Source organism: Somniosus microcephalus, chromosome 29, assembly GCF_052327205.1.
Source record: "Somniosus microcephalus isolate GS21.2 chromosome 29, FLI_Smic_1.0, whole genome shotgun sequence".
NCBI classification, from domain to species: domain Eukaryota; kingdom Metazoa; phylum Chordata; class Chondrichthyes; order Squaliformes; family Somniosidae; genus Somniosus; species Somniosus microcephalus.
The window spans coordinates 27,602,429-27,629,820 of NC_141015.1; the positions used below are offsets into that span (position 1 = coordinate 27,602,429).

The 27,392-nt window shown below is 40.5% G+C and overlaps 1 protein-coding gene and 1 long non-coding RNA gene across 9 annotated transcripts in view; one reads left to right on the forward strand and one right to left on the reverse strand.

Moving 5' to 3' along the window:
• LOC147098590 (adenosine kinase-like) overlaps positions 1-27,392 on the reverse strand; it is a 256,526-nt gene that overhangs the window by 224,320 nt on the left and 4,814 nt on the right. For 6 of the 7 annotated variants that reach the window (XR_015074198.1, XM_085970459.1, XM_085970460.1 and 3 more), the window contains exon 2: positions 9,845-9,919. Coding sequence is in view for 6 of the 7 variants with exons in the window: in XM_085970459.1 (XP_085826585.1) it covers positions 9,845-9,919 (75 nt within the window). In the remaining variant the exon portion in view is untranslated. Of the gene's footprint in view, positions 1-9,844; positions 9,920-15,748; positions 15,835-27,392 lie in introns of those variants that run through there. The other variant, XM_085970457.1, reaches the window with a different exon arrangement.
• LOC147098591 (uncharacterized) lies at positions 8,540-26,826 on the forward strand. 2 transcript variants are annotated; one of them, XR_015074199.1, is made up of 4 exons: positions 8,540-8,653; positions 14,483-16,168; positions 18,620-18,778; positions 22,866-26,826. It is a non-coding gene; the product is annotated as an uncharacterized LOC147098591 (long non-coding RNA). The 2 variants fall into 2 exon arrangements; XR_015074200.1 differs by lacking the exon at positions 18,620-18,778.

Below are 27,392 nucleotides of genomic sequence, written 5' to 3' on the forward strand. Positions count from 1 at the left end.
CTTTCACGAAAATCCTGCATGGCTGTGGAGGAGATTTCCCCCATTAAGCACTGACCAAAGCAAAGGGAGAGAACCCTTTCACCTTTGCAGTGAACTTGTGCCTGCAATCCATCAGCTGTAATGAATGGCATAGATTTGAAAGCTATCTGGTAAATGTAGACACTGGGCTATTTTTTTGTTACATTTCTCTTGTTTTTATTGATGTTTCAGCTATCTTTAGCACATGATGCAGCATGACTTTTAACTATCCTGAAAGTCAACTAACTGGAATTGAAATTATTTTTAATTTTATTAACACTACCACATTATACCTGCCATCGCGTATAACGGGCAAATAGCAGTCGCATGAACGTGTGTGTCTGCTATAAGCGGTGGGGAATGTGCTGGGACTTCCTGGAATTTTGAATCTGCCAATTCAAAATTTAAAAAGAAACACAGTCATAAACAAAGAGAACCAATCACATGGCATTATTTAAGTTTCAATTATTCCTCTCTCCAGCCACTGTATGAAGATAGGCTTGCCAGGCTATTGAAGTCCATATGTATCATGACTGAATTTGAAGAGAACATCAATAAAATAAAACTAGACAAAAATACTGTTTTTGTCAGTCTATTTACTTAAACTAATTAAATCATCTTGCAACTTACTCATTTTCTCCTTACTACCAAATTTTGCACACATTTTTCTATCATATTCAATGATGATATGCTATTTACGCACTCAATAATATAAAACAGAAAAGGGTCCAGCACAGGACCGTGGGAATCTCAGTTCGTCACTGGACGCCAATTTGAATTCTTTCCACGAATAATCATGACATGATTCCACCAATTCGCAATCCATTCTGCTATTTCGCCATTTCTAGCATGATAAGGAATCTTTTCTAATAGCAAACTATGCAAAAATGTATCAAAAAGATTTTTAGAAATTGAAGGATATAATATTCAAGGATTTTGTTCATCAATGTTTTAATTGCTTCATCAAAAAACTCAAATCACTACACAATTAAAGATGAGGGAGGCCATTTGACCCACCATAGTTCATCCATCCAGAAATACCCCAAATTCCACCCAGTATCCAACTCGTTCTTAAATGATCACCGAGTTTTGCCTCAATTTGGAAATCCATTCTTTGTATTGATCACTGTGTAAAGAATTCCCGAATATCAGCCCGAAATTTGCCTTTCATTATCTTGGATCCACGGCCCCTTGTCCTATTCGTGCAAGTTATTTCTAAGTAATTAACCAAATTTGCTTTTTCCATGTACTTCCATAACTTGGCGGCACATAACTTGGCAGTACTCATTTGCACTAACATAATTTAGGTTGTCATCTTCCAAAATTCCATAGATTCTAGAATGGTCCCTGCAGATTGGAAGGTAGCAAATGTAACCCCACTATTAAAAAAGGAGAGCAAAAATGGGGAACTACAGACCAGTTAGCCTGACATCAGTCATAAGGAAAATGCTAGAATCTATTATTAAGGACGTGGTAACAGGGCACTTAGAAAATAATAATAGGATTGGGCAGAGTCAACACGGATTTATGAAAGGGAAATCGTGTTTGACAAATCTGTTGGAGTTTTATGAGGTTGTAACTAGCAGATTAAATAAGGGGGACCCAGTGGATGTGGTGTATTTGGATTTTCAGAAGGCATTCGATAAGGTGCCACACAGGAAGTTAGTAAACAAAATTAGGGCTCATGGGATTGGGGGCAATATATTAGCATGGACTGAGGATTGGTTAACAGACAGAAAACAGAGAGTAGGAATAAACGGGTAATTTTCGGGTTGACAGGCTGTAACTAGTGGGGTACCGCAAGGATCAGTGCTTGGGCCTCAGCTATTCACAATCTATATCAATGACTTGGATGAGGGGACCAAATGTAATACAGGTAGACTATCCTTTATCCGAAAACCTCGGGACCAGCCGTGTTTCGGTTTTCGGAAAATTTCGGATTTCGGAAGGTATTTTATAAGACTGGGAAATTTGTCAGGGTCGGCGGGGGGTGGTCCGCGGGAGTCGGGGTCGGCGGGGGGGGGGGGGGGGTCGGCGGGGTCGTGCGCCACTCTGGTCATGTCGTGCGCACGACTTACGCCGAACAAAAAAACCTTCGGTTTTTAGAGGGTTTCGGTTTTCGGAAGTTCGGATAAAAGGTAGTCTACCTGTATATCCAAGTATGCTGATGATACAAAGCTAGGTGGGAATGTAAGTTGTGAGGAGGATGCAAAGGGGCTTCAAGGGGATATAGACAGGCTAAGTGAGTGGGCAAGAACATGGCAAATGGAATATAATGTGGAGAAATGTGAAGTTATCCATTTTAGTCGGAAAAATAGAAAAGCAGAGTATTTTTTAAATGGTGAGAAATTGGGAAATGTTGGTGTTCAGAGGGACCTGGGTGTCCTTGTACACGAAGCACTGAAAGTTAATATGCAGGTACAGCAATTAGGAAAGCAAATGGTATGTTGGCTTTTATTACAAGAGGATTTGAGTACAAGAGTAAAGACGTCTTATTGCAATTATATAGGGCCTTGGTGAGACTGAGACCCCACACCTGGAGTATTGTGTACAGTTTTGTTCTCCTTACCTAAGGAAGGATATACTTGCCATAGAGGGAGTGCAACAAAGATTCACCAGACTGGTTCCTGACATGGGGGATTGTCCTATGAAGAGAGATTGAGTAGACTAGACCTATATTCTCTGGAGTTTAGAAGAATGAGAGGTGATCTCATTGAAACATACAAAATTCTTACAGGGTAGATGCAGGGAGGATATAATAAATAATAATAATAATAATCAACTTTATTGTCATTGTTAGTGCACAAGTGCAGTACAACGAAATGTAAGCTTGCGGCTCCCGAGAGTGTACATTTTGATTAAGACATTTAACATTCATTTGACTTGTAACATAAACATAACCATAATAAAGTGCATTGGCAGATGTGCAGGCTTTAGAGTTTATTTGCAGAGTTCAATAGGATGACAGCCCTGGGAAAGAAGCTGTTCCTAAATCTGGTTGTTCGGGTGCGAATGCATCTGTAGCGTCTCCCAGATGGCAGGGGGGTGAACAAACTGTGGCTGGGGTGGGTAGGGTCTTTGATGGTGGTCAGTGACCTTCATAAACAGCGTTTCTAAAGGTAACTAAAGTTAAGTTTGGTAACCTATAGTTCTCAACATCTGATTTATTTCCTTTAAACACAGGGGGAAATACAATTAAAACTTGTTTAAATAAAAACAAAATCAATTACTGGCTGGGGAGTCTTGAACCAGAGGTCACAGCCTCAGAATAGGGGTCAACCATTTAAGACTGAGATGAGGAGAAATTTCTTCACTCGGGGTCAATCTTTGGAATTCTTTACCCCAGAGGGCTGTGGAGGCTCAGTTGTTGAGTATATTCAAGACAGCGATTGATAAATTTTTGGATGTTAAGGGAGTCAAGGGATATGGGGATAGTGCAAGAAAGTGGATTTGAGGTAGAAGATCAGCCATGATCTTATTGCATGGCGGATCAGGCTCGAGGGGCCGGATGACCTACTCCCACTCCTATTTATTATGTTCTTAATTTCTGATTTCTTCACCACAACTAAAGTTAAGTTTGGTAACCTATAGTTCTCAACATCTGATTTATTTCCTTTAAACACAGGGGGAAATACAATTAAAACTTGTTTAAATAAAAACAAAATCAATTACAGGAAAATAATGCCTATTTGTGGATACAGTAAGATCAAGAAATCCCTGCAAAAACAGCAGCTTCAGCAACATGAATTTCATAGTTTGTCAGCAGCATCATATCGCCAGGACAACTGACCTGTAAAGATTCTGCACATACAGCAAAGCATTTGCAGTCAAATCCATTACATCGTATCTCAGTTCTCAGAATTAATGAATTTATGCAAGCTGCCATATTTTATTATTAAAGTAAAATTTTTTAATTTGATCCAATTACCAAAAGAATAAAATATTGTAAAAATGTTAGGCAGAATCTTAAAAACCTAAATGATGATGTTTTAAAAGCAGACAAAAAGATATTACCAACACTATTCTATTGATGCAGGCTGGCACAGTGCAGTACTGATGTGGGTGCCGCCTTCCAGATGAGGGTTATTTTTAATTCATTTATGGGATGTGGGCGTCGCTGGCAAGGCCAGCATTTATTGCCCATCCCTAATTGTCCTTGAGGTGGTGGTGGTGGTGGTGAGCCGCCTTCTTGAACTGCTGCAGTCCGTGTGGTGAAGGTACTCCTACAGTGCTGCTCGGGAGTGAGTTCCAGGATTTTGACCCAGCGACGATGAAGGATCGGTGATATACTTCTAAGTCAGGATGATGTGTGACTTGGAGGGGAACTTGGAGGTGGTGGTGTTCCCATGTGCCTGCTGCCCTTGTCCTTCTAGGTGGCAGCGGTTGCGGGTTTGGGAGGTGCTGCCAAAGAAGCCTCGGTGAGTTGCTGTAGTGCATCTTGTAGATGGTATACACTGCAGCTACGGTACTCCGGTGGTGGAGGGAGTGAATGTTTAAGGTGGTAGATGGGGTGCCAAACAAGTGGGCTGCTTTGTCCTGGATGTTGTCGAGCTTCTTGAGTGTTGTTGGAGCTGCACTCATCCAGGCAACTGGAGAGTATTCCATCACACTCCTTACTTGTAGATGATGGAAAGGCTTTGGGGAGTCAGGAGGTGAGACACTCGTTGCAGAATACCTAGCCTCTGACCTGCTCTTGTTGCTACAGTATTTATGTGGCTGGTCCAGTTAAGTTTTTTGTCAATGGTGACCCCCAGGATATTGATGGTGGGAGATTCGGCAATGGTAATGCCATTGAATGTCAAGGGGCGGTGGTTAGACTCTCACTTGTTGAAGATAGTCATTGCCTGGCACTTCTGTGGCGCGAATGTTACCTGCCACTTATCAGCCCAAGTCTGAACGTCGTCCAGGTCTTGTTGCATGTGGGCATGGACTGCTTCATTATCTGAGGAGTTGTGAATGGCGCGGAACACTGTGCAGTCCTCAGTGAACATCCCCATTTCTCACCTTATGTTGGAGGGAAGGTCATTGATGAAGCAGCTGAAGATGGTTGGGCCTAGGACACTGCCATGAGGAACTCCTGCAGCGATGTCCTGGGGCTGTAATGATTGACCTTCAATCACCACAACCATCTTCCTTTGTGCTAGGTATGACTCCAGCCAGGGGAGAGTTTTCCCCCCCGATTCCCATTGACTTCGGTTTTACTAGGGCTCCTTGATGCCACACTCGGTCAAATGCTGCCTTGATGTCAAGGGCAGTCACTCTCACTTCTCCTCTGGAATTCAGCTCCTTTGTCCATGTTTGGACCAAGGCTGTAATGAGGTCGGGAGCCGAGTGATCTTGGCGGAACCCAAACTGGGCATCAGTGAGCAGGTTATTGGTGAGTAAATGCCGCTTGATAGCACTGTCGATGACACCTTCCATCACTTTGCTGCTGATTGAGACTAGACTGATGGGACGGTAATTGGCTGGATTGGATTTGTCCTGCTTTTTGTGGACAGGACATACCTGGGGCAGTTTTCCACCTTGTCGGATAGATACCAGTGTTGAAGCTGTACTGGAACAGTTTGGCTAGAGGCGCAGCTAGTTCTGGAGCACAAGTCTTCGGCAGGGTAGCCAGGATGTTGTCAGGGCCCGTAGCCTTTGCGCTCAACCGTTTCTTGATATCACGGGGAGTGAATCAAATTGAATTGGCTGAAGTATTTAACCGAGGCCCAGTCTACCTCGTCAGGTGAATGTGGAAGATTCCGTAGCACTGTTCAAAGATGGGAATTCTCATGGCTCTTTGTAGGACCTTGTTGTGTGCAAATTGGCTGCTGTGTTGGCTGCATTATAAGTGCCCAAAGAAACAGACAGTAATTGTGGGGGGTGGGGGGAGAAGGGAGTGGAGCGGGAAGCAAGATGGGGAGTGGAAACAAAAGAGAAAACAAAGAAAATTACAGGAAAGGTAAAAGAGAAGGTAGAGGAGTTAGGGAAGGAGACAGAAAATGTACTGGCGGAAGAAGGGAGAGGAGGAGAGAGAAATGTGGAGGGGAGAGGAGGCATGGAAGGAAAGACAAAAGGGAGAAGGTAGAGGAAGGAAAGAGATAAAAAGAAACAGAAGGAAGAAAGATATTGCAAGCTCGATTCTAGAAGCTTTATTATTCAATGTGACGTTTTCCAGCTTACATTTTAACTTGCCTCCCTTTAGCAATGCTCCAAGTCAGAAATAGAATTGTACCTCATTCTGCCAAAAGCATGTCAGGAACTAAATTTTAGCACAAGTCAACATAGTACAAGGAAATGAGTAAGATTTCCATGGCTAGCCCAATCAAAACACCATATTGCCAGTTGATGAATCATGTTTCACATTATTTTATAGAAAAATTTAAGATTTAAAAACACAAAATAAGAGAGAGTTGGGAAACCATATTAGTTGCAACAGTGTATGTAAATGTTGTTAAATTGGTTTAAACTCTGCTCGTCGGTGCAGTTATTCCCTTGATACTGCAGTTTATGCTCCAAGAAATGCTGCGGTTAGAATCACACCCACTTCTATGTTCAAGAAGTTACTGCCTAGGTTTGCTTATGTCACACCCCCATCCACATCCATGGGGCTGTGGTGGAAAGGGTGGACAGCTTTAAGTTCCTCAGAGTCCACATCACGGAAGACCTCTCCTGGTCCCTCAATACCTCCTCTCTGGTGAAGGCGGCCCAGCAGCACCTATATTTCCTAAGGAGGCTGAAGGGATGTAACCTGTCACCCCTGATCCTCTCTAACTTTTACCGCTGCACAATAGAGAGCATCCTGACGAACTGTATCACAGTATGGTATGGCAGCTGTAACTACTATGACCGGAAAGCCCTGCAGCGGGTAGTCAAAACTGCCCAACACATTACCGGCACCCGGCTACCGACCATAGAGCACATATACCAGAAACGCTGTTTACAGAGGTCACGGTCCATCATCAAAGACCCTACCCACCCCAGCCACAGTCTGTTCACCCTCCTGCCATCTGGGAGATGCTACAGATGCATTCGCACCCGTACGACCAGATTTAGGAACAGCTTCTTTCCCAGGGCTGTCATCCTGCTGAACTCCACAAATAAACTCTAAAGCCTGCACATCTGCCAATGCACTTTATTATGGTTATGTTTATGTTAATGTATGTGGAATGTTTAAATGTCTTAATCTAAATGTACACTCTCGGGAGCCGCAAGCCTACATTTCGTTGTACTGCACTTGTGCACTGACAATGACAATAAAGTTGATTATGATTATGATTATGTTTCATGATTTGCTCCACAATAACCTAAACCTATTCGCATTCACAAATGGAAGATATACTCACACTACAATGTCTTCTGAAGAGCGATAATCAAGTTCTCAAAATACAAAAAAGGAGAACACACATACATGCCTTACACAATTTATCCACTATTTATAATTTAATTCAAAAAATCTGAGAAAACAAAATTTCAGCATAAATATTTGTTTTATTGTGGCCTATTTTTGTAAAACACTGTAGAAATTAGTAAGACTCCCAGAAAAGGAAAATAGCTTGAAACATGCAAATGTATAATGTTTACAATGCATAAGGAGTCAAATCCCATAGTACTTACCCTGTACTTAGCCTTTTAAAAGGCTCTGCTGATTTCAGCCAAAGTCAAGTCTTCAAGCAGGTTCAATCAGCTCTTCAGTGTGACACCATTTAAAATTGAAGATACCCACAGCACCACGTTACAGGGGTAACTGGTACTGCAAGTACTTGCATTTTCAATGAAATGTGCAGTCCGTGTATCTAAATTAATACACACACACACACACACACACACACACACACACACACACACACACACAGACACACACACAGAGACACACACACAGAGACACACACACAGAGACACACACACAGAGACACACACACAGAGACACACACACAGAGACACACACACAGAGACACACACACAGAGACACACACGGTTCTTAATCTGCAATAAATTTTTGATGGCTCCTTGTGATTCTTGCACAAATTTAAATTTCAGCCTTCTAACAAACAAGCTTCAACCACAAAGGCATGCATTATCAATACATTTCTTTTGACTTACTCAGAACACAGAATCAGATACTGAAAATAACGTACCCGAGTTAGGTCAATGCAGTACCCTTCGCTCGGGTCTGCACCTTGATGTGGTGGGAAGGCCCGACCCTGAGAGCTGGCGGGAGCATAACTCCTGGAAGAGCCACCCAAGCAGAGGGTGACCAGATGTCCCCGTTTTCCAGGAACAGTCCCCTGATTAGGTGCTGTGTCCCCGGGCAAACTATGCCCCCGGAAGAGTCCCCGGTTCAGGAAACTCTTCCCTGAATAAAATGTTCAGTGATCATAATTAGTTATTGCAGGTGCGGCTGATGTTTACAGTCAACAACCTTGGTCGTCACGTGCTGGTGGCACTGCCCACCATGTCATCAAACCGGGGTGACTGATGATTGATGGCGGAACTGACCAATCAAAGACGGGGGGGGGGGGGAAATTGAGCTGCATCTACATCATTATTAAATTAGATGAATGAAGTGCGGTCAGAGGCAGGATTATCCGGTGAAAGATGGAAGGCGAGTGGATGGGGTATTTGTGAAAGATCAGAGTAAGAATAGAGCAAAGTAAGTGTGCCAAATTTTTTTAAGTAGGTTTATTTAACCAGTATCTTTTAAGTACTTCGATATGATGTGTTCTTATGAATTGAGGAACTTTATTCAATCCCTAGTTGTAAAGAACTCTGGTCCCAAAAGATTCATTTATTTTCATAGATACTGATTGAGCTGTTTGGTTTTTCTTTCAAATTTTTAGCATTTTTTTTTAATCTAATCAATCTTTACTGTCCACAGATTCACTTTTTAGGCCCTTTCGGTTTTTTTTTTTAGCTTGTGTGCAGTGATTCTGAAATAAATACTAGTACAGGTAGACTATCCTTTATCCGAAAACCTCGGGACCAGCCGTGTTTCGGTTTTCGGAAAATTTCGGAAGGTATTTTATAAGACTGGGAAATTTGTCGGGGGTGGGTCGGCGGGGGGGGGGTCGGCGGGAGTCGGGGTCGGCGGGGGGGGTCGGCGGCGGGGGTCGGGGTCGTGCGGCACTCTGGTCATGTCGTGTGCGCACGACTTACGCTGAACGAAAAAACCTTCGGTTTTTAGAGGGTTTCGGTTTTCGGAAGTTCGGATAAAAGGTAGTCTACCTGTAGTACATTAGTGGCCAACAGTTTAGGAGTCAAGGGAGCCAGGAAGTGGGTCTCATTCACATAGAAAGAGCAGGAGTAAAAGGGAAAAACTTGAGAAAGACATGGGTTCAGGGCTAGGGCGAAGGGGATCCTTGGGAGGGGTTTGGCTTGGTGGGGAAGGCGATTGGGGGGGGGGGGGGGGGGGTGGCAGAGGCAGATGAACAGCTGGTCTTAATCTTCGTGACAAACAAGTCTGTGAGATCGTTCTACGTGTTGTTGGCGAGAACATTGGAATTTCCATAATTATTTGAAATGATCTTAAACAGATGAATGCATTTGGAACACATTGGATTTCCAAAAATGATCTCAGGAGAATCCATCCACTGTACCAGAAAAGGCTTTATAAAAATACAGTAAAACATTTGTAGCCAACAAGACTTACTCTAAAACTGTTCATATCAGAGTCGATACCTGCAGTATAATTGATTATTTTTAATCCATGGAATCTGGTTTAGTATATCATTCTTTTTACATCCACCCTCTATGTTCTAGGTTCTATTGCATATACTATTTTGACATAATTCACAAATATGTTTTTGTGGACTCTAAATATAATCAAGGCATCTTGGAAACTTACTTGTCAAGGAAATCCTTGTCCACTACAGCACAGATGTCAAGAAGAGGGTTTCCCATCCCAAACAAGGCATTTTCTCTGAAACCAAAGCACAAGGGCATTAGTTAACTGCCACAGTACAACAGAACTGAAAGAGACACTTGCAACTTTTCCCAAAAGTCAGAATAGAAAATCATGTTAGGTACTTGACTTCCCATTTTATTTTTAAAAAGCATAAAGATATGTATCAGGAAGACTTTTCATTAGCTGTATTGGGCAAAAGTTACTGTATGCAGCCTCCAGCATGATACCTTCTGAGCTCTGCGCAACATTATCGGCATTCACAAGGTGAAAAATTGCATTGAGCACCAGTCTGCTATCACAGCAATTATTTTGAACATGCCAGAGAAAACAGCAATTGCTGCCAAACTTTTTTTTTTTTAATATTTGTTCGGCATGGGACAACACATCAGATTGCACCACAGAATGACAAAAATGCAGTTTTGTACTCACTGTTCCCTAGGTGCAGTTAGTTACCACATCGCCAACAGAACCAACAAATGGCAACAAGCTGACTTCTCACAAGTTAGTTGAATCACAACTAGCAGCTTTTTCATACCTCATGTGGTCGGATTCAAGCAGTAGAGCGCCTGCGAGCAAATCGCTTAACACTATACCTTTTCTAATTGAATTGGTTAGTATGGATCCATCTCATTTAGGCCATCAGATCGGCACAGGAACAGCACTAAAAATGCAGTCACTTGATGTTTACACCAGGGACCCATACACAAGTTCACGCAAAATTAAACAGAAGAAAAACCAGCAGCAAGTGAATCCCAGGAATCAACTGCATATTACAATAAAAAAATTAAAATATTTGATTTCGAGGGAACTTTTACAAACATAAAAAATCCCACAGAGATACTTTTATGTACTACAGCTATATACAAGTTCCAGGGAACTACTTTGACAAATTATTTTTATGGCCCCAGCAGATTCTCTACATCATCTTTACACAAGATCTTTCTTTGACCATTACTGCAAACATGACTCTGAATCGGACATTAACCAAGTAAGATCCTTCCACTTTGTTACATAGACATTTTTTTTACTAAAGCAATAGACTTCTTCACCAAAGTGTGCCAAGTAGACCCTGAATCATGACCTACACTTTTGGCTTGTGAGACACTGCCTTCATTTTGCAAAGAAGGATGTGGTGGAACTAGCTGGCATACGTGTATGGTAGAAAGAAGGATGAATTTGGCAGACAAATTGAAAACATTTTATTTCAAAATTAGGTCACTGCATTTCTGAAAGCTGTACTGTTCCAATGAAAAGTTGAACCAAAAACTGCATCAAGATGTATTTATCACAATCCAATAAGCTGATTACATACAATAAAGTATGTAATTCAGAGAACTTTGGAAGAACTTGCAGCTCCTTTACTACTACCTATATAACACAATTATATCAGCAATACCAGAGCACATACTCCAATTAATGCATCTTGTGCAAATTAGACAGCAACAAGGAAAGGAACACAAAGAATTTTTAGAAGTGTTAAGGGACTTGATTTTCTTACTTATATGGCCATTTTATAGTATTAGCTTGGCTCAGTTGGTCGTACCTTCACCTGTAAGTCAAGCCCCACTATGGACTTAACACACAGTGTAGATTGAAGCTCCAGTACAGTACGAAGTGCCAATTGTCAGAGGTAGTAGATGAGGCGAGACATCAAACCGAGGCCCTGTCTGCCTGCTCGGGGAAGGTAAACAATCGCCTGGAATAATTTGCAGAGTAGGAAGTTTTTTCCACTAACAGCATATCAATATAAAGGTGAACTCTGCACAATTAAATGCTATCAGAAATGGCATAAAACTCAGCCTTTTATCTTTATGGCCTCCATTGAGGCCAATAGATGCCCAACTACCCAGAGCCTCGCCACTACCTAAAAAGCTTGTCAGAAGTGTGATGGTATAATCTCCACTTGCATGGACGGGTGCAGCTGCAAAGAGAAGGAAAGTAAAAAAAAAAAAAAAAACGCGGCCCTTTCCCCAATGAAAAACCGGCAAGCCGGCTGCGCGGGAGGTACAGGGACCTTTAAAGGAACATTGATTACGATTTGGTTTAATCTCACAATTAAGGTTTTTGCTTTCTTTGTAACTTGCGGATGGTTGTGGATTTGTATTGTAGCTAGATATAATGGAATGGTTAAATTGTTCATTCCTAGGATGCTTCAGGGTTCAATGTATCAGTGTATAATTTAGCTGACAGTGCTGTTGAGATGCAGGATATGTGATTTGTGCCTGGTTGAATAAAACTTTGTCAATACATTTTGAAACAATGAGCCCTAGATGGTAAACAAGTTGGCATCTGGTGTTTTGACACAAACTACTTCATTTCTGGGGGTCTCGTCCACAGTAACTGTTATTAGGACATAATGAATAATCAAGGACCGTATGCATGACCAGAGGCCTATAAAGAGCTTTCCTTCACAATTTGTAGAGAGCGACAAGAACAAAAGGTTCAATGAATGAGGAAAAGTGGGGTAATTGCATTTATTTCTCAGTATGACTACTGTTTAGAGACATTGTGCAGCAAAGACTTCATCGAACACAATAAAATGTTTAAGTTGCAAACCATATTTGGCGTCAGATTAGAATTCTCTTACAGTATCCCAACTCTCACCAAGCCCCGTTCACCCATCATCCCTGTGCTCATGGGCCTACATTAGCTTGCCTTTAGGAGACGTTGCAAATAGCCTCAGATGAGTCAGTTGCTTCCCCAAATGTAGAGTGGTACTTGGCACTCGTCCAATATGACAACGGAAATCAGGAGCTGGCTGTGTTGAAAATTGCCAAGCAGACCAATGTCCCATCCCTCCATGGTACAATGCATTAGATCATTCCTCAGTGTAGTCCTTGAACAAAGCACTGTTTGGGATTTGACACTCAAAAAAAATTACAATGAATTAGCATTACCCCATATCTTTCTCAGGAAAAGCACTTGCCCCAGATATTAACATACCCAGAATTTGCGGTCAGTGGCAAAGCAACGGTGATTGCCACTGGCCTAGAAGAAAGTTGCCCACAAAGATCTTGCGATCTCTGTGGCAAAAACATTAGCTTTCTTGACCTTAATTTGATTGTAACACTATCAAAAGGGGAGCCCCAGCAGCGGTGATGTCATCAAGCTGTGTAAGCAGCCAATCACACTGAAGAATTCTCAGACAGTAAACCAGGAAATAAAAAGCACTGACCATCATTCACTTGTTTAAAAAATTTACAGAGCGAAATAAAGATTGGGACATAGACATGGGGTTAAAGTAGAAGCTGAAATATCAAACAAACTTTAAAAAAAATTAAAATATTTATTATTTTAAAAATTTAATATTTATCATAATGAAGAAATTTGACATTCCACAAATATAAAGTTAGTTTTTCAGGGTCAGAACGGTTATTCAGCAGTCAATACACCATTAAAACCCCAGTTACACCTCACTTGAATAAGGCTTAACTTTTTATGGGGTGTTTAACAGCGAGAGCGGAAAAGAGGACGATTTCATCAGTTCAAGTGATTTCACGGATTGCCGGCTATGGGGAGTTCCACAGCGCAGCCTGTGGCAGAGCAGGGAATGACTGACCGCAACTTCAGGATTTCCACGTTTATCTGCGCATGCACTAAATCCTGAAGTTACAGTCAGTTTCAGAGGGGTAATGATGGCGAGCGTTCACAGTTTCATCGTCATTGCCACTGTAAAATCCGGGCCCATGAGTTGTGTGTGAAAGTGAATGGGAACATGCAGCTACAGCTCCCTCAACCGCCACACTTAAAATTGCTTAGATAGCAGAAACATTGTTCCTTTTTTGACATTTTATAAAATATAAACCGACTCATTTTCTGACAATCTACTATACACATCACTTAAAGTATGGAGTTCTAATATCACAATTATAAATATGACATTGTGGAAATCATGAAACAATCCAGAGAATAGCTTGGCTATCACTGACTGCCAGAACGCCAAACACCAAGATGGAAGCGAGTCACTGCTGGCATCAGCTCCACGGCAGGTGTTATTAAAAAAAATGTAGATACACAGGAATCATTTAAATATGGTAATCTTATTTCAGGGTACATGCAATTTCTGCAAACATTCAAGCTTTGCTGTTACAGGACAAGGTATCAACTGATCTTAAAAAGGACACCGTCTTGAAGTCATTCCCACATCCATTATTCGCCATGGATTTTTATTTTAGCTGACTGGCAGTAGAATCATGATGCTATTATTCACTGGCAACAAGCAATGCCACATTCATAGTAATCCTTTAAATTAACCATTAAATTATGCATCAAACTCCGTTATATGAATATTTAGTTCAACACTACGTTTAAGCATTTGTTTCAATATTTTTAAAAGTGTATTATTCCACTGGAAATACAACAGACTTTTCCCACTGAAAAAAAATCATAGATGATACATTCTCAAAATCCAAATGTTTTATTTAAAAAAGTACTGAAATATTCTATAAGAAACTGAAGTATAATGGGTTATTGTTCAGATCTTTAAAATTATACTTCTGGTTTTCTGACACACATCTTCAGTTTTTTTTTTAAAAAGTGATACCAGCTGCTCTAATGATTTTGAATATTTTTCCATAGTGATATTTGGAAAGGAGCTGGGAGGATTTCTACAGCCCAATGGTGTGAAGGACGCGAATTAACAAAATATCGTCCAAAAGCACTGCACCACACACTGGACACGAGACTGCCACACAGTCTCCCCCAAGCTGAATTCCCAATGGCCGTGTCATCTGGATAGGCGAGTCCCCGTTTAGCAACCGTTTATTTAAAGCGAGAGCGTAAGGGACAAATTATTGATCTTAAGTTAAGATATCGTACTTAGAACCATTTCATGTTCTACACTTTCGGAAATTAAAACATCGTGCATACTCTAACAAACAGCTTAACTTTGGATCAACGTGTTCTGCTGTTTCAAATCGTACAAGCTTCAGTGTGTAATTCAGTGTGACAGTGTAGGTCAACTCTTAAAATCGCTATTTGGATCCCTGTAAAGCCAAAAGTGACAGCGGAAAAGTTGGATTTTAAACCCCGGAACCCACACAATAACCTGATTAAAAAGTATAAATGCACGTGGTATAACTGAGGGCGGGGGGGGAAGGAGGAGGAGAACGCATTCTGCATTAACGGGTTAAGAAAGCAACATTTGTAGACAGAAGAAAACACGCCCAAAACAATGAGAAACTAGTTTAACTTCTCCAGGACACGCGTAACTGTCGTGTGTCTAATTAAGCGATCTCTGCATTCAGTTCCTGTTTTAAGCAAATCATTAAGAGTTTGGGTGAGCTTATGTAGGAAAATTCTTTATGATTCAAAGTGCTGATGTGGAATGATTCCACCGTCAAAGGGTGTTGCTCTGCACAGCAAATACAGCAGAACAACTTGGAAATGTTATCTCCCCGGTACAGCGATCGACTGAAGTAGTGAAATTGAAGAGCGCGCAGCGAAACCCAATCCCCCTTTCCACATGGAGCAGAAGGTTAGCATAGGGTGGTTGGCACATGTTAAAACCTGCAATGATTTCCATCATGGTCTGTTACTGTCAGTGCGCAAAGGGATCGTTCCTCTGTGCAACAGGTGCTTCAAGACATGCATCTCGAAAATGCCTGACACGAGACTGCGCATAAAATACGCGGACTAAGGTTGCTGCAATATTTTTAAGTATGATATATCTCCCACTTACTATCCTCTCACCCACTAATTGCATTCACAGCAACTGACAGTGGACTACAATTAAAAACATTCAAAAAGGGTAAAAAGGCCACAACACATAAACATACTGTGAAATAAATGCAAGAACGGCAACATTAGATACACCAAGTCGATTCGCAACCCATTATCATTTACCTCAAGCACGTCATGGTAGCTGGACGCGATCTAGAAACAGCAGCCTGAATGAACAAATAAGAGAGCAGAGCACACCGCCTGTCTCGGATTCACGCTCGTGTTTCACCAAACTGACATCCGTGAAATGTATCAATCTAACCTGGAACCGGAAACCCCGCCCCCACCGCTGCCCATTCATCGTCTGCTTCCATTCACAACGTCGCAGGCACCAGCAAGAGCTGATTGACGGGGCCCGCAGCCAATCACTCCACCCCTTGCAAACATTTTCCACTCGAGCTCTTCGCGTCAGCGATTTTGCGGTGTTTGCAGTTTATTTTAAAAAAACAAGCTTCTTGCAAGCATGATCGAACTAACGTTGCTCCAGCTGCAGTTTGGAAAACGTCCAGATGACAGAAAATGCTCTTGGCTCATCAAAATTAGGTAAAATTCTCAACTTTAGTTATCTCACACTCGGTTATCGTGCGGCCTCTCAAACCATTGAATGGTAAATCTTTTACAACTTTCAAGCAAGTGAGTACATTTGCCTACGAGAATAATATGGAAAATCTCCGGGGTATTTAGAGGGGAAACTACAAATCAGATCTCAGAGCAAAAACATGTATGTAATAATGCAGTGGAATGCATGCAAGGACCGTTTATGCCCGTGCTTCCAAGGTCCATCCAAATGGCAGCAGAAATGTTTAAAAATGAGTACAAGGATGAAAATATTCTTTATAATCTCGTGTAAATGTTTATGTATTGAAAAGCAAGTAAACCTTATCCATCAAAAACAAGCCAAAATCCTCTACTCTCTTCTGCCCCACAAGCATTTTGCAAGGTGCCCACAGATTTGACAGTGAAAATTAGAGGTTTTACAAGGGGGCAAAGTTTTGATTTTCTATCTAATGTTTTTCCTTTATAAAGTTAGCTAAAGGGAAGTTGTTGATGCTAGCAGTGTATAGTGCAAAGCATTAAGAGTGCAATTGTACTGTCACATTTGCACTGATGCAAAGGGGTTTTTGGGTGCATAACACCACACAAACATGGCAGTATAACTGAGGAAACTACCAAGCTCACTAAAGCGGAGAAATATTAGACCTGTAAGGAAGCCTAATAGTGGTTTGAGTTTGTACACGAGTATATACCATTATTATTACAGTGCTGCCTCTGAAGGCAGTGTTTCGTTAGGAAAGAACACATGCACAGACCTACTGGTCCATCAAAATAAAAGGACCTAGTCTGTGAAAATACTGAATTTCCACACATCACCTTTCCACTGCGTGGATCAACATTTGTAACATGTGGTTTGTATATTGGTGGTGCTAATTTATATTAATTTTGTAAGCAGTATATATTAATATAAATAAGGTGATGCACAGGCCACTAGAGATCAGGAGAAATAGGGTGAAAATATAAGAACGTGGAAAATGTTCAGTATGAGCTGCTTATAGAAGTCCAGTCTTTACTAACTAATTTTGTTTTAACTACTCGCTATCAACATCTACACTTTGTAATGTGAGCATATCTTCACGCGTAAAAAGCTATTTGGTTACCAAAGTTTCTCCCCCAGCAAGGATGAACATCAGTAATGTGACTGAACAGCACTCATTTCTGTCGCTGAACTCTGGTTACACAATAATTCAATGGAAACCCTGCACTGAAAGGCCAGGACCAAGAACTGCATTTTAACAATATTAGTATGCAATGAAAATAGCAAAAACAAAACAAACCTAAAAACATTGTGTTTTTCATAAATAAGCTCAGTACTAACAAGCTTCAGCTCCTACTTTTATTTCTGAAATATGTGGGGCATATTTACAAAAGAGAAGTGATTAGATGTGGAAAAACAAATCCAGACCAAATAACATATGTCTGGGTCTCTGAGAAGTACATGCACATTTATGCCACTGTTCATGCCTGTGAGCCAGACTTCAATCATTTTGGGTGGCACTGAGAAACCATCAAATAAACATTTTAATGAAGGCATTAAATGACAATTCAGTTGATATGTTCAGTCATGGTGTTGTGTGCAATATTTTTTTTTTTTTTCTTTATTGCTTAAAACCTTATTTTAGACATTAGAAATGTCAGTTACTAAGGGACAAAAAGGTGAATTAATTATTTTCAGAAACCACAGTGATTTGTGGGGAAAATATAGATATGGGCATCAAAATACTAACTGTGATGTGACAGGCAAGATTTGACTTCTCAAATCAGCATTTAAATTGAAATTCTCATCAGCACCACCTAGTGCATCACAACAAGGGTTACAGAAACATGGGCATTTTAATATGGGATTTTCTATTAAAAAAAACAATTGACTTAGGACTTTGTAATTGGAACATGCAACACACATAATTTAAGAAAATATAGACATTTGTATTTATTAAAGCAGCTATATGTTTATTTACTGTTCAGACAGATTCCTTCCATTCTTTACTATTCTGGTATGGTTTTTGCTTCTGAGCTGCAGGCCCAGGTTTAGGTATCTGGGGCTGCATGGCCCCCCCTGCTTTCTAATCAAAAATATGCAACCATATGGCCCTGAACTGAAATCAACAAATTTGTATTAGGTAAGGGTATCAAGGGATATGGAACAAAGGCAGGTAAATGAAGTTGAGGTGCAGATCAGCTGTGATCTAACTGAATTGCAGAAAGGCTCAAAGAACTGAATACCCCACTGTTCCTATGTAAATTACTTTTCCCTGAATTGCCCAGTTCCCCATGATACAGGCACAGATTCATTTATGATGTGAAGGAAGCAAAATGGTTTATAAAAATATATATACCCACAGTGGAAAAGAAAACCTTATTTATTTCCAGGAATCAATCAAAAAAACTTATTCAATTGCTGAGCACATCTCTCATAAACTTCTTTCCAAATCTTTCCAGCTGCCACATAAACCACTCCAGCACCTCCCTGCAATAGGTTACCTCTGATGCACTGTGAGCAGCACCATGGGAGATGTACTAGTCTAAATACAAAAGTCACACGCCAAGCCTATGTCTACCACAATTCAAAGTTGTCTGAAGTATAAAAAATGAATGAAGGTGAGTCATTGCCTGATGGTTTTCCTGATCTTGCAAACTTGACCTCTCTCGAACACAGCAGCTGCCAATTTACAGACACTTCTCTCGACAATTAGCGTCTAATTGGCCTCTTGGAACAATGTCCCCAGATAGTACCAGAGTATTGGTCTTAAAAGGGCAGACTAAACACAACTCCAGATTCGCACATAAACATCAGAACTATAATTCAGACCCACGACTAGCCCTCGGACAACACCACAGCAGCTCATGTGCTATTAAATCAATATATTTCTCCAAGTTGCAAACAGTACACAACAAAAGCCCATTCTTGGTCCATCCAAATTAATTTCCTCTTTCTTCTTCCACCCACCTAGAGATCAGTTATTAGAACCCTCACCATGATCTCAACTCTGCTTTTTAAAAGAGTTTCTCTTCATTTGTTTCAACAAGTCAATGTTTGTTTACCTTGCCCCAGGGATTTAAAGTAACAATTACAATGTCCTAAATGCATTCTAATCATTTTCTTTCCAAGACCAAGCATCTTCTCTCACGTGGTTCTGACCTGACTCAAGCTTAACCTTTTCTATACTCCTCTATAAAGTCAAAGCCTATCCTAGATTTGAATACTGCTTCCATATTGTCAAGCACCTCCCTTACATTCCTGGACAGGATAAGAGCTTTGACAGCTAATACGTGATCCCGCTCTCATCGTTCCCCATTGCCAACTTACTTGCTTCCTCTATTTCATTAATTCTCTCAGTAGGTGCCTTCCCTGATCCCTCTGCTTATGCTCCTTCTATTCTCCAAATCCACCGTCTAACATGCTGTTCCATCTGGCCCCTACGCCCTCATTGTGTTGGGAACAAGCCCCAGTTCCGACTCCCAACATTTCCTGGAACTCCTTATCCCTTTCCACCTTCCCTACTCCTAGAATCTTAGCATCACATAATCACTTCCTCCTGATTTACTTCATCTTCTGTTTTACTTTTCCAACCTTGTGGTATCTAGCACTGGGAGCCTTGGCCCTTCATCTTGGCAACTGAAAAAAAACTCTATTCATTTCATCTCTATGAACACCATGGATGAATAAAGAGATAAGGTCAAAATTGAAAGTAAGGAAAAAGGCATACACCTAAGCAATGTTCCCGCTAAATTGTTTTGGCTGCGCAGCCCATTCAAATTATCGCACACACACAGTTTTTTCCATTATGAAGCAGTTGAGCGGGATGGGAACATTGACACCAAGTACATAGATAATAAAGGAAAGAAGTAAAAAACAAAATTAGGAAAGCAAAGAGGAACTACAAAACTAAATTATCAAGGAATGTAAAAATATATAGTAAAGTATTCTACAGACACAAATAACAGAAGAAGTCAGGATAGGGATAGGGTCACTAAGGGATACCCAAGATCAACTCACAGGTAATGACAGTGAAATGGCAGAAATATTGAATAATTACTTTGGCTCCATATTTACCAGGGAGACTAACAGAGTGGATATGACATTAGAAGAGATAAAAAAAATATAACATTTAAGATAGAAAGAGGGGAGATAATTGATAAACTAATCAAACTTCGACAGGATAAAACACCTGGTCCGGATGGATTGCATCCACGCATATTAAAAGTAGTTAAGGAAGAGATAGCAGAGGCACTATTACATATTTGATATATATAATATAAAAGGGAATAGTGCCAGAGGACTGGGGGACAGCTAATGTTATTCCTATGTTTAAAAAGGGAGATAGCACAAGTCTAGGGAACTATAAATCAGTTAGCTTAATGTCGGTGGTAGGAAAGATAATGTAATCATCTCAAAACCAAAAATAGAATAAAGAGTAGTCAGCACAGACTTCAAAAAGGGAAAGTAATGCTTGACCAATCTTATTGAATTATTTGAAGAAATAACAGAAAGAGTAGACAAGGGTAATGCAGTAATAGATGCAATACATTTGGATTTTCAAAGGGCCTTCGATAAGGTACCACATACAGTATTAGACACATGACTAAGTCAGAACGTGTGGAGTCAGGGGACAAGTAGCAGAATGGATAGCAAGCTGGCTACAAAACAGAAGAGAGAGTAGGGGTTAAGGGTAGCTACTCAAACTGGCAAAAGGTGGTATTCCACAGGGATCAGTGCTGGGACCACTGTTGTTCACAATTGACATTAACGATTTGGACTTGGGAATCAGAAGTACAATTTCAAAATTTGCGGACCCAAATTGGAAAGTACAGTTAATACTGAGGAAGAATGCAACAAAATACAAGACGACGTTAATAAACTTGCAGAATGGGTGTGTAATTGGCAAATTAATTTCAATATAGATAAGTGTAAGGTGGTGCATTTTGGTAGGAAGAATAAGGAAGCCACATACTGCTTGGATAATAAGAGTCTAAAATAGGGTAGAGGAGCAAAGAGATCTAGGGGTACAGATACACAAATCTCTAACAGTAGTGACGCAGGTTAATGAGGCCATAAAAAAAGTAAACCAAACAATTGGGTCCATTTCTAGAAGGATCGAAGTGAAAAGCAGAGAAGTTATGTTAAATGTGTATCGAACCTTGGTTAGACCACACTTGGAGTACTGTGAACAGTTTTGGACTCCATATTATAAAAAGGATTTAGAGGCACAAGAGAAGGATGATACCAGAACTGAGGGTATACTTATCAAGAAAAGCTGGGGCTCTTTTCTCTAGAAAAGGCTGAGGGAAAGAGGTCTTTAAGATTATGAAAGGTATGATAGGGTAGAAGTAGAGAAAATGTTCCCACTTGTGGGGGAGTCCAAAACTAGAGGTCATAAAATATAAGATAGTCACTAATAAATCCAATAGGGAATTCAGGAGAAACTTCTTTACCCAAAGAGTGATAAGAATGTGGAACACGTTACCATAAGCAGTAGAGGGGAACAGCATAGATGCATTTAAGGGGAAGTTAGATAAGCACGAGGGAGAAAGGAAAAGGTTATTCTGATCGTGTTAAAGGAAGTAAGGTGGGAGGAGGCTTGTATGGAGCATCAACACCGGCACAGACCAGTTGGGCCGAATGGCATGTTTATCTATGTAGAATCTATGTAACAGAGTTTCAGTCCTGTCATTTGGGTTTACCATGTCGAAACCCAGCAATTCATTTATGTAAAAAAGCAAATTACATTTTTCTAACTCTGCCAGCCTTCTCCTTCTGGCTCCATCACCCACACTTTCTTTGTCATTCCTTTCGGCCACTACTCTACATCGACAGGAACTTACTTTCTTTCTTGTCTCCAAGGAAATAAAAACAAGACTGATCTGTGAGATCTTGTGCATGCACTGGCACAGTAACACTGCAGATAATCCTATGTTCAATGAACACAAACTAAATTGGTGACACAACCACAGATTAAAATATTGCTGAGAACTTGCAATACCAGAAAGAAAAGTCAAAAATTTCAGGTCATTCTTGTTTTATCTGCAGTAAGCATTGGGTTTTGAGTGGGATTATGATCTTGTCTTGGCAGTCTTCTGTTGCATGGTGTATCCAGTTTTTGTCCACTGAAATATATAGGCAGCCAGCTGGCTACATGCATTCTAAAAATGCATCACCCTGGAACTGACACCCAACACACTCTATATACTACCTAATGGAATGCATTTCTGGGAACTGAAGCATTAAAATAAACCTGAAAATTCACACTTCTTATAGTTTTTAAATATGGCTGGGCTGCATTTTTAGTAGACTATCTGTGGCATAATATTTCCACCCCATTAAAAATGCAGAATTACACTTGTACAGTCATACAAGTGTTCTGCATTTTTAATGAGGTGAAAATATTTTGCACCTCTTAAGGAGAAAGTGAATCAGACCTCAATCAGTGAAAAAGATCAGGAAGTTACTGCTGGATACTGGGCTGCCCGCCATCACAAATGTTGTCAAGTTCTGAAGAGTGAAACAAAATCTTCAAGAAATGAGTTTACAGTAAGCTTCTTTGTCTGAGAAGCAAATAATGCCAGGCATCATGATCCCATATCTTAACAGTAATTTGCTTATTGTATGTAATTACTGTTGTCAGTTCTCACCTGAACTATTGTGTGTGGACTTTTTATTCCAGTTTGGTCATTTTTAACTTTACAGAGTTATATAGAATTACTACAGCGCAAATAGTTGAACACGGAGGATATACAACGTACTACAGCAGATTGCCATTCATTGGTTCCTCCATCATTAGACATAATTCTGAAATTTGTATACTTCAACCCATGTATTTCCTAATAAAAATGTTTCAAGCCGTGCACCCTTAACACAGAGATATAGTTAGATTATTAAACAAAAAACTAACTTCCCACATAAGCCAAGAGGTTACTAGGTTCTGAGCTGAAATATACATATGTGTGGATTTTTTGGGTGAGAAAAAAACATGGACATTTGGTTTTGTTATAACTTCTGTTCCATTACTTTGATTGAGCCATGAACTAGTATTCGTACCACTGATAGCAACGGAGGTGAAAAAATTGCAGGCAAGTATCTTCTAGAAAATGGGGAAGAAAGAATTTAATGGCCCGTAATTTGCGGTCAGCGGCGAAGCAAAGATGTTCACCACTGGCCCCAAAGAAAGCTTCCCACAAAGATCTTGTGATCTCTGGTGAGATTCGGCTTTTCCGACGTTCAGTTGCAATCAGTGCAGTTTAGTGGGAAATTCATAGCGCGAACTGCTGTTATGTCAGCAAGCTGTCTAAGCAGCCAATCACAATGCAGAATTTTCACAGCCAGGGAAGCAGGAAGTGAAGAAGCGCCTTTTATTCTGACGTTGTAAAAAATGTTAGAGAGCAAAACAAAGATGGGGGCTCTCACACGGGGAAAAGGCAAACCAGAAATAAAGATGAACAAACTTTAAAAAAAAGTTATTTAATTTCTTTAAAATTTTTATTTTTATTAAAATGGATAAATTTGAGACTCCACAAAAGTAAAATTAGTTTTTCAGGGCCAAAATGTTTGTTTAGCAGTCAATACACTGTTTAAAAACCCAGTTACACCTAATCCAGCAAGGTCTAACTTTTAATGGGGAATTTAACAGTGATATTCTCTTGAATTCAGAAGAATGAGAGGGGATCTCATTGAAGTGTACAAAATTATTACAGGGCTTGATAGGGTGGATGCTGGGAGAATGTTTCCCTTGGCTGGGGAGTCTAGAACCAGGGGCCACAGCCTCAGGATAAAGGGTAAGCCATTCAGGACTGAGATGACAAGAAATTTCTTCACACAGAGGGTGGTGAATCTTTGGAATTCTCTACCCCAGAGGGCTGTGGAGGCTCAGTCATTGGGTATATTCAAAACAGAAGTCAATAGATTTCTGACTAGTAAGGGCATCAAGGGATATGGCGATAGGGCCAGTGAATGGAGTTGAGGCAGAAGATCAACCATGATCTCATGGAATGGCGGAGCAGGCTTGAAGGGCCGAATAGCCTACTCCTGTTCCTATTTCTTATGTTCTTATTACTGCAGAAAACCTAAGTTTTCATCAGTTCCACTGATTTCCCTGATTACCGGCTGTGGGGGTGGGGTGTGGGGCAGCCAGTGTCGAAGCAGTGAATGACTGACCGCAATTCAGAATTTCTGCGTTTAGATGCACATGCGCTAAATCCTGAAGTTGTGGTCAGTTTCGAAGGGGTCATAACAGGGAACGCTCTTCATTCACTGTTATTACCCACCACAAATTCCGGGTCATTGTATAATGCTTTTTATATCAACTAAGGGTCCCTAACCTAGAACAGAATCTGCTGGAGACTGTACCATAAATATTATTGGTTGTATGCCATTGCTTTTATTTTCAAACATTCTTAGAAAACACTTATCTACCTGCCCAACATGTATAAATTCTAATCAAAATGCACAAAAGACTTAATCCACCATCGACTGATAAAACACAATGTAAAGTAAATTATACATTGTCCTGTGAAATAGATAACTAACTGGATAAATTAGAGCCTCTGTTTGCATGGTGTATGTATATCTGTATAGTCACAAAAAACTTTAAGTAAATGAGTGCTTTTAAAATGGAAACCAAGTAGTAATTACAGGAAACTTTTTTTTAAATCCGGCACAGACAGGACCGACGTGGTGCCGCTCATCAAAAATTCCGGATAACCGAGTGCTATAGTAAAAGATACGGAGCGGAGAGCTCCATATAAAGCAACAAACCCTGTTGCTTAGCAACAGGTTCGGAACAATGGGCACAAGTTGCAAGCATCTCTGTAGCTTAGCAACAGCTGCAGCCACACCCTTGCACAGCAACAGATCGAGGAAGGCAAGTAATAAAACTTACCTGAACCTACTGAATTTTGCCGGTTAACCGAGATTTCCGGTTATTTAGGTGCCGGTTAATCGAAAGTTTCCTGTACTGAACTGATTCCATTTTGCAGAAAATGGTGGTATTACACAGCAAGTACATTGGTTAACTTTTCAGATGTAGACCTTTCCAGCAGAAAGTCTACCTTCAAAATGTCTACCTGTCTTTTCTCATTTGAGATGCAAACAGACCTGCTGCGCATTGCAAGCATTTTCTGTTTCTATTGTGGATTTTTAACAGGTTTTTTTCTCGCTATCTGTTATATTTAATGCAGACTACTTTCAGATTACAACCTTATACAGAAACAGGGCAGAGATCCTCTGCATTGTTCTAAAAGGATTCACCCCTCACATTCAAAGCATCACCCCAGGTCAACCACATCAGTGCCTTTGCCAAATTACAATTTAACCTGGTTTCTCTCACCAAGTATTACGTTTGTTTTTTAATCAGACAAACTGAATGAAATTCAGCACAAACACACTAATGGAACATCTCTTTTAAAAGGCACTTTTATATTCACAATGTGTTGTTGAGAGTATGTGCACTGTACTCCCATTGCCAGCTCATTATAATTTAACAGGGTACGGCATTACAGTATATATGTTACTGGACTAATAATCCGGCGGCCTGGACTAATAATCCAGGGAACGCGAGTTCAAATCCCACCATTGCAGTTTGAGAATTTGAAATCTGGAAGTAAAAAGCTGGTATCAGTAAAAATGACCATAAAGTTATTGGAATGTCGTAAAAGCCCAACTGGCTCACTAATGTCCTTTAGGGAAAGAAACCTGCCATCCTTAACCGGTCTGGCCTATACGTGACTCCAGTCCGACATCAATGTGGTTCTCTTAACTGCCCTCTGAAGTGGCCAGTTATCACCACCTTCTCAGGGCAACTAGGTGTCGGCAATAAACGCTGGCCTTGTTTATTTTCTTTACAAAAAGAGAGTACTTGGAACCAAAAGTAGTGTACCCCTTTTAATTTGTCCTTTCATTTACCTTTTTCTTCCTGGGCTGCTCTGTCTCCCAACTGCTTTTCATTCCATTTTTATTTTATACAGCTGCCAGATATGACAGTTGAGCAGAGGAAAAGGCAACAGGAGCACAAACTGAGCTCTCAACACACTAATCTCTAATAAACATCAACAACAGTATAATGCCAACCTCCTCCTCCCTCAATGAACATCACACCCCTGAATATCGTAAAAACTTCCCAATGGCTCTGTTAGCAAAGGAAGCATATAGCTGAACCATATCAATCAGAAAGTCTGAAGTTGAATTCTTCATCAGTGCTCATTAGCAGATCTCAGCTTGGGTAGCAGTAGCGAAACTACAATTGCCTGCCATGTCCCTGGACAAGGGAAGTAAAAATATGCTGCTGAGCATCATCCAATGACCCCTACTGGAAATGCTTGTCGGGTGAGAACGGGACAGGGTTCAGCCTCAGCTGCGATATTTGCTGCAGTCGAACAGTTTGCCAGTGCCCACTGTCTAAGCTCACACACAAAGAGTAACCATTTGACTTAAGGTGACAATGGCACCATACCCCAGCAGGAATCACAGCACAAGTACAAATGAGGAAGGCCATTCGGCCCACTTTAACTCATCCATCTAGGAAAACCTAGTTTATGTATCCAATTGTGTCTTAAAACTTGCAATGTCTTTGCCTGCACAACCCTACCTAGAAGTCCATTCAAAGTGTAAATCACTCTTTGCATGAATAAACTACCTGATACCCGTCTTAAATTTGCCTATCATTTGGAACCTGTGCTCCTTTGTCATACTTTCATAGCACACCGTGAAGTTATGCTCTGTATTTACCTTTCCTATACCGTTTCATATCTTATAGCCATCTTAATATCTCACATGCATCTCCTTTGAAGACTGAAAAGCCCAAGTTTCACATACAGTAATTCAACTTCTGACACTGGGAATCCAGGGCTTTAATCTTTCCCTTGTGTCTTAGACACAAACTGAACACAGCACTCAGGGTGTTGTCAGACCAGAGAGCTGTACAGTTTCAGTGTGACATCCTCCATCAATGTCTTCAAGAAGAAAGCAAGCATTAAACAAAAATTGGAAAATACATAAATACTGTATAACAAAACAAAACATGCAAAGAGAAACCTTGGTGTGATAGAAATTATGTTTCGAATTTTCAGATTTAACAGATAAAAGACAATTTTAGAGTTTAGAGTTTATTTTAGTAACATTGATAAAACCTCACATAAACAACACCAAAAAACAGAAACAACAGAAAATGCTGGAAGCACTCAGCAAGCCAGGCAGCATCTGTGGAGAGAGAAACAGAGTTAA